Source organism: Onychostoma macrolepis, chromosome 15, assembly GCF_012432095.1.
Source record: "Onychostoma macrolepis isolate SWU-2019 chromosome 15, ASM1243209v1, whole genome shotgun sequence".
Classification (NCBI taxonomy): domain Eukaryota; kingdom Metazoa; phylum Chordata; class Actinopteri; order Cypriniformes; family Cyprinidae; genus Onychostoma; species Onychostoma macrolepis.
The window spans coordinates 24644163-24670384 of NC_081169.1; the positions used below are offsets into that span (position 1 = coordinate 24644163).

Sequence of the window (26222 nt, forward strand, 5' to 3'; positions counted from 1 at the left end):
CTAAGATTTATACACAAGATTTAGAAACAAGAGTCTAAATAAATACAAATAATAATGTGAATTAAAAAGAGGATGGATAAATCAACACTTGCAATGCACACACTAAAATGCAAAAAGCAAAACCAACACGAACACAGTAAAGCAGTGATGGAAGGCAAATAAGGTCTCTCCATCACATACATGAATGTTTGTACTTAAAAAAACGTACATCACACTAAGAAATCTGTGCGAAAAGAAAAAACCTAAAATATACATTTTCCTTTATACAGATGTATATTTTCTAAACTTAGAGTGTAATCCATGTCCATTTGTCATGCAACCATTTGCCATTTTTAGAGCTTGTTGTGAATGGAAAACAAAAGCATAGAACGTCAACAGGGTTCTAGAAAAATCCACATGATTGACGAGTTCCCTTGTTCTGTTGCTTACTAATCAACAGCTTGCAATCATTTTAAACCTGCTGCATACCAGACTCTGTAATATCGACGCATGAAGCCTCTGTCTCATGTGTAAACCCTTACAGGCGCCTATTATGAAATTCGATCCAACTTTTGAGCGCACGCTAAGCTCCTCATGGATCTTCATGGGTGCTGTTTTTAGTCGCCTATAGCAGTCCACGGGCAGAAAGTTCTGCTTCTGTCACCAGCGGATGGCAACAGCAGAAGGACATGATATCCTCAGCCCCAATGACTTGCAGTTCTGCCAATACTTTGGTCATGATTTAAATCCAAAGGCCAGAGGGTACCTGTATTTTCTGAGCTGTAAGCTATAGTAGATGTCTTTAGACATGAGTTGTGAATTATTCTGTTGTTGGAGGTCAGCAGTAGGACAATGTGTTTGGTGTGATATAAAAACGTCATTATGAATCCCATCATTCCTTTGACAGGACATTTCCCTGATTTAAAACCTTCGAACAGACTTGTCAAAATGTGTAGATTTTGCCACCTTCTTACTGGAAGACATCTCCTATACTATATCAGGCCCAAATCTATTTCCATCGTTAGCTCAGGACTTTTTAATTAGATGTGTTTATGGTCTTGGTTTCAAATTATGCAATAGCATTAAACATGTTACTTGATAAACAGTCCAATAGTGATATGGCATCATGCATTTCTTAATGCCTGCCAACCACATTTCTCATTAACACTAAGACAGAAAATGCCAGTGACTGGCAGCGGGTGTGCCTGCTCAAAATTGCAAAATACTACAATTTCAGGCTCTGAAACAGGCATGAGCCTCATGTTAAATTAATAAAGGTAATATTAAATACACTATAATTGCATGTTTAATTTCAATAAAAACCCTACCATGTAGCTTGTACAGGTGCATATGCGAAAAAATGACTTCTCTGGAACAAGCAGTAGATAATAAACCAAAGATGAACCAGTTATCACAAGGGATAGGCCTATATGCCAGGAACTATATAATTTTTGTGTGAAAACCTCACACACATTTTTTAATTAAAAAAAAAAAAAAAATTTTGTTATTTGATTTTCTACATCTTTTAAAGAAATTTCTGTCAAGAATTTGTCGCAGCATGACCAAATTGTCTTGGCGCCATTATCAGACAAACATCATTTTAAAAAATATTAGTGGTGTCAAATGATTAATCGCGACATTTTAAGCATTTGCCAAATAAAATGTTCAATAAAGTGAACGATATGACAATCAATATTTATCTTTTATTGCTGTACCATCTGATACAGAAACTTGTAGAGGAACGCGAGTGAGCAGGTTCCCCATGAGGTACCCACCTCACGCGATTAATTGCATCCAAAATAAAAGCTTTTGTTTCATATTTTACAATTCACACGCATGCATGTATATATTTAGTAAAAATATGTTTTGTTTATATATTAAATATATTTTTATATAATATAAATTATATGCATGTGATTATATACATGAAACTATTTTCAAAATATATACTGTATATGTGTGTTTATATATAGCCTACTGTATATAATAAATATACACAGCACACACATATAATTTGTAAACAAACTTTTATTTTGTCTGCGATTAATCGTTTGATGGCACTCACACACACACACACATATATATTAGTGCTGTCAAGCGATTAATCGCGATTTATCGCATACAAAATAAAAGTTTGTTTACATAATATATGAGTGTGTACTGTGTATATTTATTATGTATATATAAATACAAACACATATGTATTTAAGAAAAATATGTTATGTTTATATATTAAATATATTTTTATATAATATAAAATATAATAATATAAATGTATATACATGTAAATATTTTCAAAATATGAGTAAAATATACATAATAAATAAACACAGTAAACACATCTATATTATGTAAACAAAAACTTATTTTGGATGCGATTAATCGTTTGACAGCACTAATATATATATATATATATATATATATATATATGTATGTATGTATATGTATATATATATATGTGTGTGTATGTGTATATGTGTGTGTGTATATATATATATATATATATATATATATATATATATATATATATATATATATATATATATATATATATATATATATATATATATATATATATATATATACACACACATATATATATATACACACACATATATATATATATATATATACACACACATATATATATATATATATATATATATATATATATATATATCCTAATCTGGCAAAAGAAAAAGAATAGGCTACGTAATTTGCTTTTAATGTCCACACGTGCTGTGTCATGTGGATAAATATGACTAGAGCGGTTTGCACTTTCCAATATTTATTTATAGCCGGACACCACTCCATATTACACATAACGACCCTTTGACATTGAATAGTAGCACATTCGGTTTCCGAATGTCACTCTTTGCTTAATATAAAACAGCCAAGGTGGTGACATGGATAGGGACCATTTGAATTGGGACCATCGTGTTCCCCATTGAATTATTACATAAGGGGATGCTTTCATCATGGGAATAAAAGGAGGGGTTAAATCCCACTCCTGTCACTGGCATTCCATAACAACAAATGCAGCTTTAATAACACTTTTGGCATCGTGCTCCATGATTAACTATCTCAGATCTCTGACAGCACCACCAATCCACTTATTTATGGCATTTGTTTAGAAGATCTCATGTAAAGGGGCGGTGTTTTCCTCAAGCTATTTAAACCCCCTACTAACCTGGAGAGCAACAATTTTCCTGCTTTCTGTTGCGTAACAGGATAGACTTCAACATAATAACCAACTAGTTAGTCATACACTCTGAATTTTCTGAAGCAGTATTAGCCTATTTGGTGGTTATTTTTTCACATTCATCCCAGAAGAATGGACTTCGACTTGCCTCCTTCTCTTCCGGTGAGCGGTATCCCATGGGAAAGGGTTCTCCCACCATTATTCCCCCGGTGGAACGGGAAAATTGGACCTTATTCGTGGACCCCGACTGAACTTCTAATCCCAGTTTCTGAGCACACCGGAGCAGCACAGGTGAGTAATAAGTGTTATAATAAAACATTCTCTGTGGTAACTTGTCACTGTATAAAACAATGTAGCCTATATACTGTATATATTAATTATAAAAAATTAAATAAAAAATTAGCATTGTTATTATTTTATTAAATTTAATTACGAAAAGTCTATTAGTTCTCATAATATTTCAACTTCTACAGTGAATTTTTCAAAATAACAAATTTACAAACAAAAGTAGCCTACTTAATAATAAATTAACTATTTAAATATTTAAAATGTAATTACATGATATAAATAATTGTATAGTAGCAAGTGCACAAGAACAAGTGGTAATAATGAAAATATAAAGCAACAAAAAAAAAATCTATAAAATATTTAATAAATAAAAAACGTTATTTTAGATCCAGAAAAAAATGTAAAAAACATATACTATAAAATAAATAATTCAATCTTTAATATTCTCTGTAGTAGAGTTAGAAATGGATTGTGTTCTGACAATGAATTAAATTCACTTTCTCTACAGGTGACCTGTGATCAGAAGGGATTCACTGTGCAGGTTGATGTGAAACACTTCAGTCCCGAGGAGCTGCTGGTAAAAGTGGTTGGAGATTATGTTGTGGTCGAGGGAAAACATGAACAAAAAAAGGTAAGATAGCCAGTGGCTTTTTTCTTTTCTAACTCTGACTTCTGTATCAACGTGCATTAGGATTATCAGATGTTAAACCTGCTATAAAACACTTTGTACTGGACATCCGAGACCTGACGTTTAAGAGCATGATTTATGTGTTCATTCAATCCTAGGATGGTTCAGGACTGGTGACACGTCAGTTTAACCGGCGATACCGGATCCCGAACGGAGTGGACATCATGGCACTGGAATCAGCCATGTCACCGGAAGGCATGCTAGTAATCTCAGCACCTCTGACACAAGGAGACAATTCCAGAATGTTAAATCACACCGGACCATGATGTGCACACACACACGCAGTTTCCCACACACTCATGTTTGAATTCTTTTTTTTTGGGGCTCTTCTTCACTGTTTTAGTTCTTAACGTGTTAATGCAAAGCACTTAAAGCTCACATCTTCTGGGTTTCTCACCTAACGCAATGGTAAAGACCAAAACAGACTCGCTTCCTCTCACTCCCCCGTGTGGTGGTGGACTGCTCAACTCGAATGCCAATTCCAAACATACTTGATTTCAAGCCAACAAGAAGATTGTATCACATTTTCTTCACACTTGCTGTCGGTTTAGCACACAGCCTGTAAGAGTGACAAATTTGTCCTCAAGTTAACAAGGTCTCTCCACATCCAAACACACAAACCCACAGTCACACTGAATTTAGTATGGGAACCATTCAGAGATGACTTGCTTATTCACTAAATTGCACAGACTGTTCAGTTCATCTTGATCGGCTATGTTGAGATTGTACATATTTTTTAAAAATAAAATAATTATGTAAGTGTTTATTTAGTTATAATATTTGTGTGATGTACAGTTTGAATATAAATAAATATAATGCACCTCCCTTGTTTGTTGCAAAGGTCTTTATTTAGAAATACATTCATACATGTTTGAATCCACAACATAAAACGACATAAATAAATAGTAGGAAAAATAAACATGATAACGTGAAACATATTGCATCATTGATGTATTAAACAGGTGCATCAGAGCTGCTGGAGCATCTGATCAACCTCACTGGAAAATGAAAAATGAAACACTGATCAAGCAAAATGTCTAACTTGCATAGAGTAATTCACTAGTGCAGATTTGTGTGAAATATACATGTTAACAGATAAACTATAGATATTCTCACCAAAGTTGTTCCTTCACCCATTTCCTCTGCTGTCTGAGGACTTGCAACAAAGGATCGTCTTCAAACTCCTGCCCATCTGAGTCTGTATGCAAGATTGTGATTTCAGGATAAGGGGAGACAAATAAGTAAAAACTTGTTGCCTAATATATATATTTAGAAGTAAAGATTTTTTACATTTTTACCTTTATTTATTACAAATAATTGTTCTTTTGAACGTTCTATTCATCAAAAATCAGGAAATCAGCTTTGATATCACAGAAACAAATTATTATTAACATTTTAATAATATTTCACAATAATACTGTTTTTACTGTATTTTTGACCAAACAAATGCAGCCTTGGTAAGCACAAGAGACTAATTTTAAAAACATTAAAACATGCCAAACCAAACTCAAACTTTTTAACAGTAGTCTATTCTTTAAAAAAGATTGCTTTATAATAATAATAATAATAATAAAACATTTAGAATAAAACAAACCATTTGATATATATATATATACACACACTATATATAATTTGTATAAGTTCCATCTACATTAATGGTAAACATGCATTCTGTTGTTCTAAGCACACTCTGAAGGGTCAATCCTGCTATTTATAACAGGTTCAGGCTAAAACACTCGACCCTTGCGTGACCTGTTAAACACACGTCGTCATACAGTTTTACAGCTAGTTTAAAGGGTCTTCCTACCTTCTGCATCCTGCATGAGTTGACCTATGACCTCCAAGGGTTGATGTACACCGGAACAAGAGGCAACAGGGGATTGTGGGGGTGGAGGTGGTGTATATACTGGGGAATCTGAAGAACTTGGAGTCTCGCACTGGCTTGGAGAGTCTGTCCCAGCAAAAAGCACCTCAGAGACAACCTGTCAGTATCAAAGACAGCGTTTACTTTCTTCCGTTTTGATTCACAAGTAAAAAAATAAATAATGGATTGTTTGATCAATACAGTAAAAACAAGAATATCGTGAAATATTTCATTTTAAAATTCCTGTTTTTATTTGAATATATTTTAAAATGTAATTTATTCCTGTGATGCAAACATCAAAAACACTTGAAAACACTTGTGTTGCTTAATATTTACCATGATATATTTTTTTCAGAATGTTTTAATGAATGGGAAGTTTAAAAGAACAGTTTGTTTGTAATTTATTTGTAATTTTAGAACATTTATTTGTAATTTAAAAAAAAAAAAAATGTTGGTAACACTTTATTTTAGGGTCTCTTAACTAGTTACTTATTAGCATCCATATTACTAGAATATTAGCCATTTATTAGTAGTAATTAAGCACATATTAATGCCTTATTCTACATCCCTAATCCTACCCAATACCTAAACTTAACAACTACCTTACTAACTATTAATAAGCAGAAAATTAGGAATGTATTGAGGGAAAAGTCATAGTTAATAGTTAATAAGTGTTCCCTATTCTAAAGTGCTACCAAAATGTTAGAATGTAGAAGCCTTTTCTGTCACTTTTGATCAATTTAATGCATCATTGCTGAATAAAAGCATTAATTTCTTAAAGCAATATAACATAATATAAGATAATAATATAGGTGCCATTTTAAATGATTAATAATTTAATTAAACGAATAAGTTGGGGTTCAACAGCTTCAGACACTTACAGTGGGGCAAAAAAGTATTTAGTCAGCCACCAATTGTGCAAGTTCTCCCACTTAAAAAGATGAGAGAGGCCTGTAATTTTCATCATAGGTATACTTCAACTATGAGAGACAAAATGAGGAAAAAAAAAAATCCAGAAAATCACATTGTAGGATTTTTAAAGAATTTATTTGCAAATTATGGTGGAAAATAAGTATTTGGTCAATAACAAAATTTCATCTCAATACTTTGTTATATACCCTTTGTTGGCAATGACAGAGGTCAAACGTTTTCTGTAAGTCTTCACAAGGTTTTCACACACTGTTGCTGGTATTTTGGCCCATAATGTTAGGGCCAAAATACTTTCAACTCCCTCCAAAGATTTTCGATGGGGTTGAGATCTGGAGACTGGCTAGGCCACTCCAGGACCTTGAAATGCTTCTTACGAAGCCACTCCTTTGTTGCCCGGGCAGTGTGTTTGGGATCATTGTCATGCTGAAAGACCCAGCCACGTTTCATCTTCAATGCCCTTGCTGATGGAAGGAGGTTTTCACTCAAAATCTCACGATACATGGCCCCATTCATTCTTTCGTTTATACGGATCTGTCGTCCTGGTCCCTTTGCAGAAAAACAGCCCCAAAGCATGAAGTTTCCACCCCCATGCTTCACAGTAGGTATGGTGTTCTTTGGATGCAACTCAGCATTCTTTCTCCTCCAAACACGACAAGTTGAGTTTTTTGGTTTTATCTGACCATATGACATTCTCCCAATCCTCTTCTGGATCATCCAAATGCTCTCTAGCAAACTTCAGACGGGCCGGACATGTACTGGCTTAAGCAGGGGGACACGTCTGGCACTGCAGGATTTGAGGCCTTTGTTACTTTGGTCCCAGCTCTCTGCAGGTCATTCACTAGGTCCCCCCGTGTGGTTCTGGGATTTTTGCTCACAGTTCTTGTGATCATTTTGACCCCACGGGGTGAGATCTTGCGTGGAGCCCCAGATTGAGGGAGATTATCAGTGGTCTTGTATGTCTTCCATTTTCTAATAATTGCTCCCACAGTTGATTTCTTCACACCAAGCTGCTTACCTATTGCAGATTCAGTCTTCCCAGCCTGGTGCAGGTCTACAATTTTGTTTCTGGTGTCCTTTGACAGCTCTTTGGTCTTGGCCATGGTGGAGTTTGGAGTTGGAGGTTGTGGACAGGTGTCTTTTATACTGATAACAAGTTCAAACAGATGCCATTAATACAGGTAACGAGTGGAGGACAGAGGAGCCTCTTAAAGAAGAAGTTACAGGTCTGTGAGAGCCAGAAATCTTGCTTGTTTGTAGGTGACCAAATACTTATTTTACCGAGGAATTTACCAATTAATTCTTTAAAAATCCTACAATGTGATTTTCTGGATTTTTTTTTCTCATTTTGTCTCTCATAGTTGAGGTATACCTATGATGAAAATTACAGGCCTCTCTCATCTTTTTAAGTGGGAGAACTTGCACAATTGGTGGCTGACTAAATACGTTTTTGCCCCACTGTATAGTGCATCATAAAACAAACTCACGAACCTGTCCCAGAGCATTATGTATAGGTGAAGGTGGTGGTGCTCGATTTCCAGACTGTCCTCCTCGTGCCGAACTTTGACCCTCTTCCTGCCATCTGCTTTTTCCACTCGGCTCCTCCGGTTTGCGACTGACCCCTTCATGACCCATAGCATGCCTGACCCTCACTGCACTGCTGGCTCGCTCACCACCATGTCTACACGGACACGAAGTAAAGAATGTGCAAATGTTTAATATCAAACATTATCACAATTACTTGTCATTAAACATCTGTCATGTTTTGCCTGGTTTAGTCACAGTCTGATTTGGACAATTATGCAAAACAATTGACCTTTCAGATTTTTTCTTTCGACTTGAAGGTGCAATCTTCTTCTCGTGCCTCTCGTTTTCAGTCTTTTCTTTGACTGTTGTGTCTCTCTTATGGTGAGGGGCCAGCCACCGCTCCTCTGTGCTATCAGAAGTCTGCGGAGATGGAGAAGAGGACATCTGCGCTCTGCGGTGATCTGCTGTGGTCTCTAGGTTGCTGACTTGTGCTCTGATTGGCTTGTGATGTTGTGGTTGGGCAGAAGGGGTTTCCAGACTCTTTGTGACAGCTTTCCTGCAGGATAGTCTCTGCTGGGGAAGGGGTTTGGGTTGGATATCGGGGTCTGGTTGCTCATCGGGCTGGTGTCTGGAGACGCTGGGGCTTGAAACTGGGAGAGCAGACTCAGGGACTGGAGCATCGAGGCTAGCGAGGGTGACTGGTGTGAATGAGAGGTTTGATCTCTGATGAGACGTGCTGTTTAACGTCCTGCAGTGTGTTGTCTGACAGGAAACAATGAAGAAGAATGTATTGATTAGAAATGTTAGCATACAAGATTCTTTGCATAAAGTAAATGTGCAAATCTAAAACTGGTGGGTCACAAGTTCTAATGTGTCTCGTTCAGGAGAAAAAAAACAATGTTAAATGTAAATTACACAATACACAACTGACTTTATAAGCATGCATTTATGACAGCGTTATAAATAATCAACAATTAAAACAATTTCCATGTTTTATTGTTGATGTTCGTTCAGTCATCTGATGGATATGACTTAAAAATGCTTAAAATATTTTCAGTATGAATCACTAGAATTTATTGTATTATAGGTTTAAATGTCTGAGATCAGTAAGGTTTTATTAAAGAAATTAATACTTTTATTTAGCAAGGACACACAAAACTGGTCAAAAGTGACAGAAAGGACATTTATAATCTCACAAAATAAATAGGCCTACTGTTCTGTTACTGCTAATTTTAATTAATCCTTAAAAATGTACCACAGTTTCTGCAAAATATTTAACATCACAACTGTTTTCAACACTGTTAATAATAAGAAATGTTTCTTGAGCAGAAAATCAGCATATTAGAATGATTTCTGAAGGATTATGTGGCACTGAAGACTGGAGTAATGATGCTGAAAATTCAGCTTTGCCATCACAGGAATAAATTACATTCTAATTGTTGCTTGTTTTGGGGAGTTTCTGCCTTTCCTCTTCAGCTGGTGAAATTCATGTTCAATCGGATTTAAATCTGGAGATTGACTTGGGCAATCTAAGACTTTCCATTTCTTTGCCCTTATAAATCCCTTGACTGAACTGGCAGGGTGTTTTGGGTCATTGTCCTGATGCAATATGAAGCACTTCCCAATGAATCTGGTGGCATTTTCTTGAATATTGGTAGGCAAGATGGTTTTGTACTCTTCCAAATTCATTCTGCTACTGTCATCATACATTAAGTCATCAGTAAAGTTGAGAGGGCCTGTTCCAGAGGCAGCCATGCATGCCCATGCCGTGACACCACCTCCATCATGCTTTACAGATGAGGCTGTATGCTTGGGATCATTTGCAGTTCCCTGTTTTTCTCCACATTTTTGCTTTCCCATCACTTAGATAAAGGTTCATCTTTGTCTCATCGGTCCATAAACACAGTTACAAAACTCTTCCGGCTCACCTTTGTGCTTTTTTGCCTTTCTATTTTTGGTGCTGGTCAGAGGTTTGTATCTGGCTGTGTAGCATCTGTAATTCTGTGTCAAAGTCTCCTGAGGACAGTAGATTGTCAGAGCATCACCCCAGCTTTCTGGAAGTTGTTAGTGATTTTACAGACACGTCTTTTAAGGTTCATTTTCACAGCTTTTATGATTTGTCTGTCATCAACTACTGTTGTTTTCTCAGCCGATCAGGTAGTTGTTGGTTGCTGGTGTCGCTGGTGGTTTCCAAACTCTTGATTTCTCCATGCCCTTTGTTTTTGCTATAGCTCTAATTGACTTCCTCTTTTCTTTTAGCATCCAAATTGCTTGCTTTTCTCTCAAAGTCAGCTCCCTCATCTTCATCCTGGTTTGTGTGTGTCATCATCGAATGCAAGATTCAGAATACAGAAGTAATGGATATAACTGATACGACAAATTCCCTGCTTTTAATATCTGAAGAATTAATGCAACAGGACACAGCTGATCACTTAGAAAGACCTGTGAGGCAACTGTTCCAATACTTATGCTCACATCAGAGAGAGGGATAAAACTCTAAAAGTGCTGAACTTCTTAGCTGGTGAAACATCTATGTGTTGAATCACCCAATAATAAAATGCGACATTCTGTAGTTTTGTCTCATATTCATCTTTTAATCATATTTGTAAATGTCTTGACTCCACAGCCAACAGAGCAATTTTGTCTTTACTGTTCCAATACTTTTGGAAGGCACTGTACATGCAACCTTGAAAAATTATTTCAAAAACATTTTTAAAAATCTTAGCGATCACAAACTTTTGATTATATTATATTACATTATATATTCTGAAACATTTAGCTTTTGGGCACAAATTAATCAAAAAGAAATATCCTGATATGCACTGTGCTGTTAGTTCACCTGGTTTGGTGATAGAGGTATATGGAGAACAGAATTGTGGGAAGGGGCCTCCTGACACCATTGTCTGGCCTGTTCCATCTTCCTCCTTAGTCGCCACTGAAACAGGATGTCATCTTCACGGCGGACACCTGACCTCTCTGAACCAACCGCAGGAGGAGGAAAAGACGTTCCCTCGCTCAGACTGGGCTCTCTCACTTAAAGAGACAGAAACAAACAAACAAAATGCTCTAATGCACTTTTATTGCACTAATATAAATACCTAGCACACCAAAATGACATTTATAACCGTTTCTGTTTGTTTTTAGTTAACTGAGAGTGTTTACACAACCATTTCTGCTTTTCACTGCATTTGTGGTTAGAGGTGTGGGTGTGTTTTAATCTGATAAGGGGGTGTTTTTGAAATTGAAAAGATCTTCAGGAAGAGATAAATTGTGTGTTTGTGTGTGGCAGGTTACAAGATGATGTACACTAAATGTGTCCACTCATTTCTGTGTTACAGCTGTTACTTACTGTTGGCTGAGTGCATTAAGGTGGACACAAGTGGTCTTCGGACCGGCTCATCAGTGCTTACGGGGGAGGAGAAATCAGAGCAGCCCAGACCCTCAGAGCTGATAGGAACGGAGCCACTGCTGAGCGAATGCTCACTGAAAACACATAAAAATCACCTAAACTGTTCAAACCTAATGAAATCCCAAAATGGAATATGCAGTCATAATGCAATCACAAACCATGAAGTTAAAGAAAATGTATCAACACATTTATTAAACAATCAGGATTTTAACCCTGTTATAAAGTGACTTAAATTCCTTCTAAGATTAATTATTTATTAACTTTTTCATAAAGCAACCTATAAAAATATTTTTGGTTAATATGTACACAAAAGTCAATTTGTGTAAGTTTGAGAACATGATAATATATAATATAATAGTTGCCAAAGTTGCATTTATTTGATGAAAAATACAGTAATATTGTAAAATATTACTACAATTTAAAATAAGTGTTTTACTGTATTTTGAAATGACACTTATTCCTGTGAATTTTCAGGAACATTACTCTAGTCTTCAGTGTCATATGATCCTTCAGAAATCATTCTAATATGCCGATTTGCTGTACATTAAATATTAAACATTTATTATTATTAATGTTGAAATCAGTTGTGTTGCTCAATATTTTTGTGGAAAATTATAAAAAAAGTTAAAAAGAACAGCATTTATTTGAAATAGAAATGTTTTTTAAACATTGTAAATGTATTTTCTGTCACTTTTGATCAATTTAAGGTCCCTGCTGAATAAAAGAAATACATTTTGTTTGATTGTGAAACTCCCATATAGACTTTCACACTTGAACATTCAGTCCTGACATTCAGACAGGAAGCTGACTATGTTGGTGGTCATTTGTCATTGTGAAATGACATTCCCCCCCCGCCTTGAGTGAGTGAGAGTATAGCATGTCTCACCTCCTCTGCAGTAAACGGCTGGCTCGCTCCTGTAGCTGCAGTATCTCTGGTTCTTCTTGAGCACAGTGGGATGATTCAGATAATGTCTAGAAAGGACATTTGTGGTGGACATCCATGAGATTATCAACAACAATAATACTGTCACTAGCAATAACGGTCACTATACATGCAGCGCTTTATGACCGGGCACTGACGTTTAAGGACAGACTGAGATATTTTCCATCAGGCACATTAAATCATCCTGAGGAGAGAACCACGAGTGGCATCCTGCAATTCAAAACAGGTAATCTGAGCCAAGGGTTGCATAACAACTCTCTGTTGTGGGAAATGTATAAATACATAACATTTGATGCTCAACAGACACCACTTTCTAACAGTGATCTGATTATATTTGAGTGAGTTCTTCTTCCTTTAAAGGGATAGTTCACCCAAAAATGAAAACTTTGTCATCATTTATTCACCCTCATCATTTTTCAGTCAACTATTTCTTTAATGATGAGGCATTCTAGAGCCGTTCCCATTAACATGGAAGACAGAAAGTTAAGCAAAGCATTACAATATTGACCCTGCTGATCTGTGCAACATATTATTAGACATCTAGTGCATTTATCCATTTGTTAAGTAATATACAAATGTTTGGGGTTGATCTAAGATTTTTTTTTTATGTTTTTGAAAGAAGTCGCTTATGCCCACCAATACTGCTTTTATTCAATAAAAAATACAGTGAAAACTGCTATATTGTGAAATATTGTTACAGTTTACAAAAACAGCTTTACTATATTTTTATAATGTAATTTATTCCTGTGATGCAATGCTGAGTTTTCAGCAGCTATTACATCAGTGTCACATTGTTCTTCAGAGATTATTCTAATATGTTGATTTAGTGCTAAAGAAAAAGAAAAAAAAAAACCTTACTGACCTCAAACTTTTAGAAAGGTAGTGTGTGTATATATACTCCTGCTCTAAATAAAGAACCTCATGGAGGAAGATTTTACAGCAATCACCACTAGATGGAGACAGTGATCCACGATGCTACATTACAGCATCTGGCAACATGTGAAAATACTGCACACTATGTCTTCTTTTTTATTTCATGAACAAAATTTAGCTGCATCTGCAACATATAAAAGGTCTACAGCAGTATAACAAACTGTACAACATTTGCTATCCTCTTTAACATATGGTCAAAATGCCTTCAGCTCTTTTAGACAAATCAGTTGTTCCAATTTTATGCAAAACTCACCAGCATAGTAAGGTCAAGCATGTGTCTAGCTGGAGACAGCGTGGTTTCCTGATGCAGTGGCTTTGAGATTGGGCTCTGGGTGCCATCGTTCATGAGGTCAAGTGGTGCTATAAACAGGATGTGCATAATAAGTAAGACTCTAAGTACAAAGGAAGAGTGCGATTTGTGCACTGAAATAATTTACATGATCAACCCACCGAAAACGTATTATTAATAACAGATGTATTCTTGAAAGCACACCTCTGATATATTTCTCTGATGGGTGTGTTGGTGTTGAACTGGATAGAGGGGATGTGGACATCCACCAAAACGGCTGGTCATCTTCTGCATCAGTTGCCTGAAGGCTTCTTTCTTCCCGACTCTGTGGCTTTCCAAAACGGAAGCGTTCAATGTACCTTGAAGGATTTAATTGCAAAAGGATGTCATAAAATTAACAAGCAACAACATACCCTTTCAAGGTAAACATAACGCTTGCATTAAACACCCCGGATATGCATGTGTCACGTCACCATTTACTTCCTTTAAAATGAAAGGAAGATACTGTTTATATTTTAAATGAATGGTTCACTGCTTAGCAAATGGTGAGTGAAATTACTCTAGTTTAGACAACAAGGTCCACTTCCAGATGTAAAAATGTTTTTACAACAGACCTACCATGACCAAGACTTATTTAAAATACATTTAAAACAGTAATATTATGAAATATTATTAGAATTTAAAATAATTGTTTTCTATTTGAAATTTCAATATGTAATTTATTCCTGTAATGTGAAGCTGAATTTATAGCATCATTACTAGTCTTAAGTGTCACAAGATCCTTCAGAAATAATTGTAATATGCTGATTTGCTGCTTAGGAGACATTTCATATTTTTAATCAATGTTGCAAACTGATGCAAACAGACAGTTCAAAAGAACAGCATTTGTTTGAAATAGAAACATCTTGTAACATTTAAGCTTTACCATCACTTTCAGTCAATTGAATGCGTCCGTCCTTGCTAAATAAAAGTAATAACTTCTTTCATAAATCTGACTAACCCGAAATGTAATTTAAATCTCTAAATATAGTCAATAGTTGAACATCATACCATTGCTATCATGGGACGAGTAGTTCAGATATGCCTTGTTTTCCAACTTTAAAACATTCTTTTGGTTTGTATCAAAGGTTTATTTATAATCAAAAATGATATTGCCATTAGAGCACAATGATTTCCCTTACTTTGCAAGAACTGAGGGTTCCTTTGCCTCAGTTATTGTTGGTGCAACCATGTTTCTCATGGCTTGCATCTGAGCTTCAGAGCAGGCAGAAGTGTTAACGTTGTCTGTAGAGCAACTCAGTTCAGTAGAAGGCCAAGACTCTGAGTAGCTCAGCTGGCAATCAGTAGAAGGAGGACAGAGCAGGACACTATGTGATCTTTCATGGAAGACCTGGTCCTCCGTCCTCAAAGGTGGCGCCCGAGTAGGAGGATCTGAAGGACTGGGTGGCTCAGTAAACCGGACAGGACTCAAGGCCTGCAATGTGCAATCCAAAAAACAACATCACCATGAGTTTTTGCAAGTTAAAACTTTGTTTTTCTCATCTCAGCACTTGCAGTTGCAAGTTATCATTGCATTGAGATACCAATCATGCAGTTCCGATAAGAACTAGACTAGAAACTAGTTTACTACTTATTAAATAGTGCATATTGTAGTGGATAAAATGCACTATGCAATGGCGAAAGTTTCAAGCAGTAATAATATTGCAGTTTTTTTACTTCTCTAAAAATCTATTTGTTTATATCAAAATGTAAAAATTGTGTGTGTGTTTCCTGGTTTGCATTTATCCAATGCAAACCAGGAAAGTGTCACAAAATACACAGGCACATAAAGTGAATGCAAAGTCAGTTCTCTCACCAGTCTTTTTTGTTGCTTTGGGATTTTTCTGGATCTAGACGGACTGTAGTGGCTCCTGGACAAAGGGGGATCCGGAGGAAATGGATTCTGTCTTGTGAAAACAGCTGCGCCGCTAAGAAAAGTGACAAAGTGTAAACAAAATGTAATGTAAACAAGTTTAATCCGACAGGATTTGACATCCAACCCACCTTGATCTCATAGCGTTCGTGCAAACCTGTTCTGCTTAATAAAAACAAAGAACGTGTTTCGTGGAGTTTCGTCATACTGTAGAATCCATGAATGTCTAAATAAAGACACAACAGTTTAACGAAAGTATATTACATTCCGAATGAGTGTTTCTGTGTTGCATGAGTGTAACGTTAGCTTAACCGTCACGTGATTACGTTACTATGGGATTAAACGGTCTTTCAGCTCACTATTTAACAAGTTATTCACTATTTAAACTCTCAAAAACAGACTAGCTCCGAATATAACCATAAACTCATTGCAAATATGTTGCATAGTTTGATGTTTCTCAAAAAAAAGATTTCCGCTTACTTTTCGAATTGTGTGACTGTTGTATCTTGGGATATGTAGTCCGATAACTGTTGTTTACATTGTTGTCGAAGACAGATGACCAGCCAATAGGGTTTCGTATTTTGTGATCGACAGCAATTTGAACCAATAAGAGCGCTGAGCTCTCATTTGCTGCAGCCAATGACGAGCCAGGAATCTCATTGCGCGCGGAAGAGGAATGTCGGATTGTCGTATTGTGACAGAAACGGCTCGTCGTCAGTCTCTCAGCTAAGGATTGGAAGGTGAATAGCGTGTTGTTTTGTATTTATAAGTGTTTTTACGTTCCCAAATTATGTTATTTAAAGTATTATGGTGTGGTTAAGGGATTCGGCGAAGAGTTTAAATACCGTTTTCTAGATAGCTAACGTCAGCTGTTTATATCATTGTAGCTGATTAGCAAAATAATAATGTCATTTTTTTTTACTTGTTTTTCATACTCCCCGTACTTTCTTTTTTGCAAACGTTTGTACTGATTTACCGAATATATATATAGTATTCAAACCCCTTCATTTGTTTTTTTCCACCATTTGTTATGTTGCAGCCTTATGTTAAACTGCTTTAAATTAACGTTAATTTGTTTTAAACATCAATCTACGTTACACTCCAAACACCATAACGACAAAGCAAATAACAGGTTTTTAACATCTTTGCAAATTTATTAAAGATAAAAAAACTTAAATGATTCCATTGCATAAGTATTCATACCCTTTTCTGGCACAGTTGAAATTGAACTCAGGAGCATTCATTTTGCTTGTAAATGTTACCACACTTTGAGTGAAGCTAACCTGTGGTAAATTTAATTGAATGGGTATGGTTTAGAGCGGCACACGTCTTAAAAAAGGTCTAACAGCTGAAAATGCATATTAGTGCAAAGACCAAGCCCTGAGGTAAAAAAAAACTGCCTGTAGAGCTCAGAGATAGGATTGCAAACCACACATCTGGGGAAGAGTTCAGAAAAAATTCTGCAGCATCGAAGGTTCATAGAAGCATGTATCCTCCTTTATCCATAATGGAAGACATTTGGAACAACCAGGCCTTGGTTAGAGTGGTTACCAAGAAGCTGATGGTCACGCTAGTTGAGCTCCATGATCATATGTGGAGATAGGAGAAACCTACAGAAGGATAAACATCACTGCAACACTCCACCGATTCATGCTTTATGCCGATGTGTCCAGACTCAATCCTCTCCTCAGTGAAGGCACATGAAACACACTTGGAATTAGCAAAAAAAAAAAAGCATCTAAAGGACCCTCAGACTCTGAAAAACAAGATTCTCTGGTCTGATGAACCTCAGTTCCAAGCATCATGTTTGAAGGAAAACAGGCACTGCTCATCACCTACAGAGCACCATCCCAAAAGTAAAGTGTGCCGGTAGCTTTTTTTTTAGTTTTTCAGCAGCAGGAACTGAGGGACACCTCAGAGTAGAAGAAAAAGCTCAATGCACCAAAATATATAGATAGCCTTAATGAAAACTCAGTCCAGAGAATTCAGAACCTCAGACTGGGCAGAGGGTTCACCGTCCAACAGGACAATGACCCTAAGAACACAGCAAGAGTGGCTTATAGACAACTCTGTGAATGTCCTTGAGTGGCCCAGCCAGAGCCTGGGCTTGAACCCAATCAGATATTTCTGGAGAAACCTGAAAATGTGTGTCTGCCCCCATCCAACCTGACAGAGCTTGAGACGTGAAGAGGTGAGGAGAAGAATGGCAGATAATTGCCAAATGCTGATGCGCAAAGCTTGTCGCATCATAACCAAAAATACTTGAGGCTGTAAAGGTGCTTCAGCTAAGTACTGCGTTTTGAATACTTATGCAATGTACTCATTTCAGTGTTTTTTATTTTTTATAAATGTACAAAGTTGTGACAGTTCTGTTTTTGCTTTTCATTATGGTGAATGGAGTGTAGATTGATAAAAGTAATGGTTTGAATACTTTTGCAAGGCACTGCACTGTATGTAAACACACACACACACACTAGTAATAGTAGTGTGTATGTATATAGTAGTAATTAGAATTGTAAATGCAGTGTATGTATACACACACACACCCCCATATATAATATTCCCTTATAAAGACAAAAGTATATAAAACTTCAGCAAATTAACTTAATTTTACATTAATTTTGTGTAACCTGTTTCTTTTGTATTAGTCATATAATAATTAACACATCACTAAATCCTCATCTGAATAAAATTACAGGAAACGAAACAGGAGGTAAAATGCTTCACTGTAAAATCAAGACTGAGAAAACAGGTGAGGTTGCAAATATAAGCTTTTTACATTTCTATTTTTGTATATGGAGTGTTTTGTGTGGTTAAATAAAAAAAGTTATTTTGCAGATGCTGGAGCTCGAAACCGCCTTGATGCAGTATTGCAAGGTCTGGTTGAGAGGAGTGACAGTGAGAGGTTAGTGCATTAATGTGGATTTGCAGCGAAGCTACAAATTGACCTTATGCAATTAAAGCTCATTAGTGATGGGTCCACTTTAGAAGAGTGTCTCAATGTAATATCTTACTGTAAAAATGTGTCTGTCACTAAAAGTGAAAGTGCTGCAAGATGTAAAATAACAGTCTGTCAGAACAAAATGAATGCATGATATACAATGTTAGTGACACAGCGATTCACTTCAACATAGGGGTGTGCGATATTGAAAAAAAATGATTTCTCGATATTTTTGGGGATTTTTCCATAAGGATAATCAGACAATATCTTGCAAAGTGTGTTATTGTGCTGATATTTGACTACCGTGGACAGCTGCAGTTTTTGATATCCTTCATATTCTGTGTGGTCAGTTCACATCAGTGATAGTCTTTTCATATAAGTTTAAATTGATTTTTACTTTTATGGGCAATTTTACCTTTAATAAAGCCATTTTTTTTCTAAAAGTGTGCATCTTTTGAGTCAAATTGTTACATTTAATCAGTCAATTAGAATAATAAGACATTTAGGCTGTTACCAAACAAATGAAACCAGTATCAACTAAATTAATTAATTAAAAGTTACAAATGCATAATGTTTTGATATTTTAAACATAAAACATTGAATACTGATATTTGAAATTATTTTCAAATGAAAAGATACTTTGAATGTGAAATTAAAATTGCCAGTAGGTGGTAGCAAGTCACTGTTAATAAGTGAGTCATTGCGACTGAACCGATTCATTTAAACAGTTGATTCATTCAGGAACGAAACATCGTCATGTTGCTCAGAGACACAAAACAGTGCTGTGGCTGTTTGGAATTATTTTTTTGTTGGCGAAATGGAGCAAAAACAGGCAATGGTGTCTAAAACATAAGTCTCTTAATATTAACATAGTGTTTATTTTGAACTGTTGTATAAAATACAAATCACATTTGTAATCATGTTTATTTTTGAAGACAAAGCGGTACTCTTCCTGTGATATTACGGTAATTATATGAAATTATTATTAATGTAAGCGTGCACTCCAGTCCGTAGGTGTTTTGTTTGGTTTTTGCAAAATACTCGATCATGTCAAATTACATATCGTTAAAACAACAATTACGATATATATTGCACACCCCTGCTTCAACATATTGTCACGAAATGTAACGTATATTATCGCTTGTAACCTATATGACTTTACTCGCATACATACTGTACACTCACTTGTTTTTATATTGTCACAAAATGTTAATTATCGCCCAGCTCTACTCTTCCAAATGTGACTATAAGACATGGCGATATTATAAAAATTAACATCATGATTTTTTGTAATGCTGCTTTGTATTGTGAAAAGCACTACAGAAGTAAAACTGAATTGACTTTACAGTTTAAATATAAAACTTGTAATATCTATTTTAATAAAACTATATTTTTAACATTTTCTATCTGAGCCAATATATTTTAACTTAGCAAAGAATCCCCTATCAATAACATATTTTACTCCTGTTCTGTATCCTGAGAAAACATCAGTAATGTCACAATCTCCACTGCATCCCTAAATTATTTGGAATCTGGTGTATTTTGGATTTTCCGCAGAATTGGAGAACCAAATATTTAGGACAACAGGAAGTTATTAAGAAAACTTAACAACTGGATTCTCTGAAAATAAAGACCATTTATGGCATCCCAGGGATTTGGTTTCCACTGAGCTCAGAAAAAATATTTAGCATTGATTAATAGCTTTCTTGTTAGAATCCATTTACATTTCAGCTGTCTGTATAATTGCCAACCTGATGGTCTGAGGTTGTTTACTGCTGTAATTATGTTTGTGGAAATACTCTCTTGTTTCTCATGTGTTCCTTTTTTAAAGGAAAATCAAATCAGTGATCATCAACAGTAATGCTTTAATTTGTTTCCTGGAAACCTTTCAAAGTATATGGAATTGTAACAATTCAGGAAAGGAATACTGGCAATACATAACTTTTATAAAGTAGAGAGCAGTTGTTAGGGGAAAATTCCATTTGTATAATCCTTTGTGCTCTTTCTTCCTTTTCCTGCAGAGAGCAGAATGAAGAGGATTCTGGGAAAATGGTGGCAGACTCTTTGAGCAAGTATGCACATACATTGTTTTTGTTTGACTGATATAAACATTTTCTTCTCTTGACCAAAAATGTGTTTAAGATGTAAAATGGTTAAAGATTTATTTAACAGTCATATGAAATGTTTTACTCCTTTCTTTTATACAGGGATTTGTCGCCTTCTTCTGCAGGGAAAAGGCAAGCAGAATTTTCTCTGACCTTTACTTTAAAGTAGTAGTTTACCCACAAATAAACAGTTGCTGAAAATTTACTCACCCTCAGGCCACCCAAGATATAGACGTGTTTGTTTCTTCATCAGAACAAATTTGGAGAAATTGAATTGCATCATTTGCTTACCAATGGATCCAATGGAGTGAGTTGTTGTCGTTAGAGTGGGAGTCCAAACAGCTGATAAAAGCACCACAAGTAATAGACACGACTCCAACCTATTAATTAACGTCTCATGACATGAAATGCTGCGTTTTTGTAAGAAACAAATTTATCATTAAGAATTTTTTTTAACTTCAAAAAGTCCTCTACACATAATATTGTTTTCTCCAGAGAAAAGTCTGAATCAGGTGGGAACTATGCACAAATCAACACTAAACAAATATGCTGGTGGATTCTGATGGATTATCCTTTATTTATAATGGATTAATGGATATTTTGGCCAGAAGTGATGCTTTATAGTTAAAACGTCTTAATGGTGGATTTGTTTATTATAAATGCACAGCTTTTCACTTCACATGACATTAATTACTGGACTGGAGTCATGTGAATTATTGTGATGTGTTCTAACGGCACCCATTTACTGCAGAGCATCCATTGGTGAGCAAGTGATGTAATGCTAAATTTCTCCAAATCTGAAAAACCATTGCAAATATATCATAGATATTCAATGTCAACTAGCCTTACTACCCAGCTGTGTGTACACTTCTTAAGGTTCTTCAACATTTGAAGTGTGCTTTGTAAATATTTAAAATGGTAATATTAACAGAACAGCCAATATTCATTCCTAAATGGTTTGGTAGAGTTTGCTTTAAGAGACCCCTTTTGCCTTTCATAGACCATCTTCACGATTCCCACAACACAGAAGGAAGAAGCGTAAAGAGATGGATGATGGTCTGGCAGAAACCAACCAGCACAAACAAAGTAAGACCAATGAAGGAGCAAATAGTGATGATGTGTAGGTTGAAATAAGGTAAATTTGAAATTAATGACAATAAGTGCAGAATTTGATTTCTGCCCATGTATATAGGCAATTTTGTATATTAAAGATAAGTAAAATGTTTTATCATTTCTGAGAAACACCATTGGGTTTTCATATCAGTCAACATGTGTGGTGGTGGTTGAGGGAGTTTTATTTCAAGCCACGGTTTAGAGAATTATGTGAAAGTTTTTTTTTTTTTTTGTCTTGATCTCGTAAGACCCATATCCTGTTTTCTTACATGCTCCACATCTTGTCTTTCCATCAGATGCTTATATTATCAAGTTATTTGACCGCAGTGTGGACTTGGCTCAGTTCAGCACCACCACACCCCTCTATCCCATTTGTCGGGCGTGGATGAGAAACAACCCATCTATGCGAGAGAGAACAGCACCCAGCCCCCCTCACAGCTCTGGGGAGGACGAGGTCACACCCAGCATTCGCTTTGCAATAATTTTAAATGGGTGTCATGCACTCATTATTTTCATGTGACACACAGCAGCCACAACAGCACTTATGTTTTATTTTTTCCTTTTTATTAAAAAAATTCCCAAATGCATTAACTATAGCCTATCATGAAATATCTTGATTCTCACCTTTATAGATTATGTTGATCTATAGTGGGCGATGGTCAAAGTAACCTAATAATGTAATCTATTAACTATGCATAATAGATATTTTAGCGATGATGACTCATCTGAACGCCTCTGATTGGTCTTTGCATTCATAAGCTCTACAGAATCGTGTGTGATTGGTTATAATGCGCAGTGCTGTAAAAACGCGTCTGTATCTGGCTCAGTGCCAGCCAGCAAATGTAGATTTGAATTTAGCAGCTGATGATATGATTCACTGAATGATCTAATCACACCGGTGTGATTGTATTAAATATAGAAAATATTAATCGGCTATTTTTTGTCTTTTGGAAGCTGCATTCAAACTCCACTTGGCTCAAAAATCTGAGGCAGCACATGCCCCCTCACTTTGAATGGGCATGACGCTTCTGATTTGAAATACTCATCCCCTTCAGATCATTGAACTACTCGGAATAACACAGTTGTTTTGCAGTCTGTATAACTGCACTTGGAAATCTAATGTTGATGTTCCAGGTTAAATACAAGCTAAAGTCTCTCTTACATTGCCATTTGCTGAACTAATAATAAAATAAAAATAAATAAAATATGCTTCCAGCAATGTACTTAAAGTGGAAATCAGTAGGGCCACTGTTCAATTTTATTAGAGCATATACATTGTGCACTAAAATTTTGTTTGTTTAATATGTTTACAGTTGTCTAAACTATATTGTGGAAGTGGGACTGTTTTTGTTGTTGGATGAACTTTCCTTGTAACCCCACAGAGTTCCCACGGCCCTAGAAATACCAGGGAATTTCACATGTGTTTTTTTCCAAACTTGGAATAGTCATTTAATAATTTAAAAAAAATTATATAATAATACTAATAATGATCTATAAAATATTTTAAATGAATTCTCATTTGGATCAAATGACTTGAAAAGTCAAATGTGGGACCCCTGATGTAAACAGATAGTTATGTCAAGAATTTGTTTGTTTATTTTAATGTTTATTCCAGTGCTTGTTGCACTATAGACCATGGTTATTAAAGTTAACTAAAACAACAAAAAATTAATTATTTTTATATATTTATAAACACTAATTTAAGGTGTGGTTTGCTCACCTCATTTTTCTCTAGTCATAGTTTGACCTTGAATGAATAAAAACTCATATCTTGGCACTGTAGTATAAAATATTATATAACTGTCCAGTAACTTTAATAGTAAAGCTGTTAATCAGTTGTTGCTGTTAATAATGCTGCTACATCCGGCTACATTTTCCCATCTGAATTCAGTTACCCAGTGGAGAGATAAATTCATCTTTTTCCTTTGAATTTGCCTAGAGGGCTCCTTTCACCACTGAGAAATGTCCTTGGCTTCTCTTGTTTAAAAAAAAATATATATATATATATATATATATATATATATAATGAGTAATTTATGCCAAAACAAGCTTTACAATTGGGGGAAACTGCTCTTTGATTCTTATTCTTTCAGATGACTGACATGCTGAATGGCAAAGTACAGAACGTGTACAGACTTCCTCCACCTGTTTCCTGTCCAGTAGGTTCAGCTGGTGAACCTGTCAATCTCAGAATTCCACCTGTAGAGAAACCTACAGAGAGCCAGGTGAGCCGTGGCAACTGTTGTGCCACATACAGTCTACAGGAAGCACTAATCTTTCTTTAAAGATCTGCATTTAAGCAAACTGCTTAACTCTACCAATCGTTGTTAGGAATGGATAGGTAAACCTGATTGCTTACTGAATTGATTTCGTCATCTTTTAAATGAAGTTTGCAATACTAATGTTGCTAAATTATGTGCTTCATGTGGATGTATCCAATTAGTTCTTGCAAGTTCTTTTTGTTTTTCAGTCCGTAGATGCTGCAGCAGGCACCTCACCTCTTATCTTCAATCACATCAAACGCTGGAAGAAAATTAGACAGAAGTATTCTCATCATTATATAATTTCTACTACATTTACAGGGGGAGAGGGATATTTACAAATGAAATCATGTATATGTTGTTTAGCTTTTTTTTTTATATATATATATATATATATGTTATAGGTGGAAGGAGGCTTCCAGTAAGAACCAGCTGAGATACAGCGAGAGCATAAAAATCCTTAAGGAAATGTATGAACGTTAGATCACATACATCACTAGTGCATCTGAAGAAAAGGATGTCCAGGCATGAAGCCTACAAGGAGAGTGAAATAATTAAACCAAAATTTTGAATTGAGTTGAACTAAATGATTTTGTAATGTCTTTATTTTTCTCTTTAAATACAAAGTTACGAGAACTTCAAATAAATCTTACAGTACTGAAAATGAATTTGATGTGTTAATTCAATAAAACTGCATTAATGCACATTTTAGAGTGGCCATTTATTGTGGCCAGCCTAAGGCACACCTGTGCAATAATCATGCTGTCTAATCAGCATCTTGATATGCCACACCTGTGAGGTGGATGGAGTATCTCGGCAAAGGAGAAGTGCTCACTAACACAGATTTAGACAGATTTGTGAACAATATTTGAGAGAAATAGGCCTTTGTGTACAAAGTCTTAGATCTTTGAGTTCAGCTCATGAAAAATGGGGGCAAAAACAAAGGTGTTGCGTTTATAATTTTGTTCAGTATATTTGCATGTGTAACCAGTTGGCTCTGATACAACACATTGTGGAACTGCACATCCAGTGAGAAACATTTATGGTTAAATGCAGTGACTATTTATTAAATGCATGTAATTCCAAGCCACACTTTAACACCAAAGGATCCTGTTCGAGCTTTTTAACATTTTTATTTTGAATGAAGATCAGGCAAAATGAACAAAGAGGTGAATTATAAGCAGTATATTGCAAGGCAAATTGTGAGTCAGATTTTCTTAAAGTCTTGTTTCGTCCTGACATCTGTTAGGTGTGGAGAAGATGCGTCTTTTGTCTGCTTTTTGACTCTGGAGGTCAGTTGATCTTAAGTGAATGCTGTATCCAGCACCAGCAGCAGGGACTTTTGCTTATATTCCTCACACATGAACATATCAAGAATGGGGTTTTGACAGCTGTTCATCATAATCAGGCATTCAGCTATTGCTGCACTGACTAAAAATACTAATGAAACACTTTCAAACCACTTATTCTTAAACAACATTGTTTACAACTGGCATGCAATGGAAGCCAGCGTACAAAAAAGGTCAGGATTACAGCAATGATTACAAAGGGGACGAGGAACCCCACCATAAATGTATGAAGGAGTGGATGCCGAGCTGCCCTATCCTTCATATTGATATTAATTATATTATTTCTTGTTTGACTATTAATCAAGTTATGGCAAGAGTGAAATGTGTAACCTTATGTGCGCTTATGAGATATTAAAGAATCCTGCTTTATGCTGTACTTCTACTCTCTAAGATGATGACTTCATAGTGTGTGTAACGAAGGCAAGGCGGCCTTGAAGTTCTGATAAGTGCTCTGTGTGTATGTATGTGTGCTGGTAGATCTCTCTCTGTGTG

General features: G+C 35.7%; 3 protein-coding genes across 5 annotated transcripts; 2 read left to right on the forward strand and 1 right to left on the reverse strand.

The window, feature by feature from the left end:
* The first annotated feature begins 3115 nt into the window (after positions 1-3115).
* hspb6 (heat shock protein, alpha-crystallin-related, b6) lies at positions 3116-4982 on the forward strand. Its single transcript, XM_058745142.1, has 3 exons — positions 3116-3472; positions 3978-4100; positions 4256-4982. Exons 1-3 carry the CDS (start codon positions 3314-3316, stop codon positions 4421-4423), a joined length of 450 nt encoding a protein of 149 aa, XP_058601125.1. The 5' UTR covers positions 3116-3313; the 3' UTR covers positions 4424-4982.
* A 34-nt stretch (positions 4983-5016) lies between these two features.
* proser3 (proline and serine rich 3) lies at positions 5017-16500 on the reverse strand. Of its 2 annotated transcripts, XM_058745139.1 has the most exons (14): positions 16442-16500; positions 16093-16187; positions 15905-16016; positions 15231-15523; positions 14254-14408; positions 14014-14120; positions 12771-12856; positions 11825-11958; positions 11315-11508; positions 8765-9237; positions 8440-8629; positions 5965-6139; positions 5274-5355; positions 5017-5155 (listed from the first exon to the last, which is right to left on the reverse strand). In XM_058745139.1, exons 2-14 carry the CDS (start codon positions 16101-16103, stop codon positions 5125-5127), a joined length of 2043 nt encoding a protein of 680 aa, XP_058601122.1. In that variant the 5' UTR covers positions 16104-16187; positions 16442-16500; the 3' UTR covers positions 5017-5124. The 2 variants fall into 2 exon arrangements, with proteins under 2 accessions (XP_058601122.1, XP_058601121.1); XM_058745138.1 differs by lacking the exon at positions 16442-16500 and having other exon boundaries at positions 16093-16431.
* On the forward strand, positions 12864-25045 carry lin37 (lin-37 DREAM MuvB core complex component). Of its 2 annotated transcripts, none has more exons than XM_058745140.1 (10): positions 12864-13053; positions 18660-18713; positions 18800-18866; positions 20924-20974; positions 21110-21139; positions 22008-22093; positions 22417-22574; positions 24214-24345; positions 24591-24664; positions 24786-25045. In XM_058745140.1, the coding sequence occupies exons 1-10, from the start codon at positions 12885-12887 to the stop codon at positions 24862-24864; spliced, it is 900 nt and encodes a 299-aa protein (XP_058601123.1). In that variant the 5' UTR covers positions 12864-12884; the 3' UTR covers positions 24865-25045. The 2 variants fall into 2 exon arrangements, with proteins under 2 accessions (XP_058601123.1, XP_058601124.1); XM_058745141.1 differs by lacking the exon at positions 12864-13053 and adding an exon at positions 16586-16701.
* Positions 25046-26222: the final 1177 nt, after the last annotated feature.